The 2,871-nt window shown below is 46.8% G+C and overlaps 1 protein-coding gene across 1 annotated transcript; it reads right to left on the minus strand.

Annotated features, from left to right (window-relative positions):
• Positions 1-736: 736 nt before the first annotated feature.
• Positions 737-2,512, minus strand: ANOM_010612 (uncharacterized protein; the record flags this gene model as incomplete). Its single annotated transcript, XM_015555868.1, has 3 exons — positions 737-2,263; positions 2,330-2,353; positions 2,480-2,512. 3 exons carry the CDS (start codon positions 2,510-2,512, stop codon positions 737-739), a joined length of 1,584 nt encoding a protein of 527 aa, XP_015401857.1.
• Between the last annotated feature and the right edge of the window lie 359 nt (positions 2,513-2,871).

The following is a 2,871-nucleotide window of genomic DNA, read 5'->3' on the forward strand; positions in this document are numbered from 1 at the left end:
AGACAACTCCTAGTCATGGGGGGAGCAAACCGATGAGGCTGAATCCACTGTAACGGTGCCATCGACGTCAAATAAATCAATTGAGGCCTAAGCTGCCCATCATTCCCACTAGTTAATACGACTGTGTTATTACTGTCAAAGATCGCGCGACGATCGTTGACCAGGTGAGGGAGAAGGGAAAGAGAGAGTTGTGTTTAGCGAGTGTCGACAAATGACAATTTCCCCCCCCTGACGATCACCTGAAACGGTCAAGCACTAACAAAACCAAAAAAAACTCTCCACAAGATCATGACGACATATACGGAGAAACTGGGTGATCTGATTCGCTTCGAATGGTCACAGGATTGATCTAAAAGCTTGAATGCAGCGTTGAAAGAACGGATCGACAAACACTGTCGCTTGATATGCACAAAGGTTCAGAAGGTGCGGTTCTACGCCTATCTGTCGGTGAGAGATCTTGTCACTAGAGCCTACCAACCCTTGCCCCGAGATAATGGTGGATATCAAACCCGCACCAATGTTGTCTCTTGGCTAGATATCAATCCCAGTCCTGACAAGACCTTTGGAAGTTGGAAACTATCCCTATCAGAGTGTTTCAATTAACCCATATTGTCCAAGTGCCCGACGTCTCGTTGGAATTTGGTCCGGCTTGTGAAGGACGTGTAAGAGCTGAGATTGATATCTAGCCATGGGGCAACATTAGTGTGGATTTAAAACTATCGTCTTGGGGTCAGCATCAGTAACGCGTGAACTCCTTTGGTCCGAACGCATTCTGAGCCTTGGTGTATAATATCCGACGGCGTTCGGAAATCTTTATCTTCAATCCCAGTTTCCAGGAACTTAGGTTGTACTTCCAACATTCAAGGCGGGTCTTCTTAAGAGAGGCCTTTTTTCGACCGCCGCCTGGCGTCCTGCTGAGGGCTTCCCAGGTGTCGGTTGAATCTGTTGCATGCTGGGATGTGATAAAACCCGGCCAGTCTTCGTAGGTCTCTATAACGTCTATAGTGTCAGTGTCAGCAACCTGATCAGCTGTAGTATGGATTTCGAAACGCTGGGTCTTTGTTTGTTGCGTTCCTTTCCTAAAGTCGTTAGCATCCGTTTCTCTACATCGCACATCGCAACTTTCTTCGTCGCTATCATCAAGAAAGGCCTCGGAGAGCGTATCGTGCTCTTCCTCATGGATTGAGCTATCGCTGATCGTCTCTATCTGATCGTCTTTATTGTCACCAATTAGCATAAACCCCCTGCGATATAAAGCAGATGTCTCACCCGCAGCCCATTCCAAATCTCTCAGGTTCATGGACTGTCTCAGCAAAGAAGGTTTATAGGTCCTGCATTGTCTCTTTTTATAGAAATTCTGTGCTGCGAATCGGCAAGCTTTGTCATATTGCTCTTGAAGCTGAGCCTTGTGAGATGCCCACTGCTGCCTTGATCGTATGTTGCAAAGGCTAATGAAGCCGTTGCCACAGGCCAGAGATCTACTTTGATACAGTTCGAGAAATCCCGAATCTGGAGACCTGCATTCATCCCATTCAAACCAATCTTCCTTCCATCGGCCATGTAAGGTATAGAATTTGGAAACGCGGCCAGTAGCCCATCGAACAAGATCGAAGCCTTCTCGGTCCAGATCCTGCAGGCCATTCTCAAGTTCAACAAGAACTGGGTCGATGAACATGAAGGCCCTCGCAAAGATAGACTGAATGCGAAGCTCGTCTCTGGGCTTGGGCATCTTTGGGTCTGCCAGTTGGAAAAGAAGGGAGATCGCTGGAGGCGTCCCACTGGGTTCGTACATCGGGTGACCGAACCAGTTGAAATGGTGTATAAGTCTTTGTTCGTCATGTGCCATACAATCATTGCGAAATATAAACTCTTCGTCAAGTTCAGTCTGCATCTGTGCAATCTCCTCGTTGTAGTCATAGCTATAATATAGGTCGTTCTCATGATCTTCCCTGACATGGAGTGAAGTGCTCACAGTAGGTCTACATGGTTCCGAGGCTGGCTCTACCTCTTTCCCTTTTCCATGGCGACCTTTGCTCCCGTGTCGATATCGCGTTAGACAATTTTGTCCCCTAGCCCGGGAGCTGTCAGTTCCTAGCTGAGAAGAGATGGGGGTATCAGTATCGCCCAGTGTTTCAGATCTATTGCCCACCCTAGCACTCGAGGCGGTGCTGTGGGTAGATTTCAAACGCTCATACTGCTGCTCGAGCGCCTCCTCAACATCTTCGGCCCAGTCAAAACTAGGCCTAAGGGCCTCAATGATATACTGGGCAAACAAACAACTGGTGGTTAGTGAATAGTGCGATACCACATGGCCGGGTCAGTCACTCACCTGCTTACGAAGGGTATCAGTATACTGACCCATAATCAGTATGGTAAATAGTCAATAGTTGAAGGTGTATAGAGCCTCTATAATGTAGATGGCGTCCTGTAAATGTAGTCTAATATGAAGAGTGATTGGGAAAGCTTAAGCAGAGGATACATTGAAGCAGCCACTGAAGATTGGGGAAGACATAAGGTGCATATATACACTGCTTCTGGGGGATTATAGTAGATTTTGGCTTCGTGAGTACTGTTGCAGGTTGCTGTAAAAGGTGGTAAAGACTTGCCAATACATTCAAGACTGTGCCACTGCCTCAGGAAAACACCAGCCCGGATAGAATAATGGCTGTAGGCCCAATGTTTACTTTTGCTTGAATTGCATGAACAATTGGACACACTCATATAACTGACGGAGATTCCATCTTATAACCAGAAAGAAGCTGGGGGTTCTTTCATGTCCATGCTCTCCCAAGCCGCATTGTTCATAATCCTATGCAACCTAAAGCATCATTGTTGAGTTACGTATAAGATAAGATACACCAGTTGGAAACC

Source organism: Aspergillus nomiae, assembly GCF_001204775.2.
Source record: "Aspergillus nomiae NRRL 13137 chromosome Unknown contig00518, whole genome shotgun sequence".
Lineage (NCBI taxonomy): Eukaryota > Fungi > Ascomycota > Eurotiomycetes > Eurotiales > Aspergillaceae > Aspergillus > Aspergillus nomiae.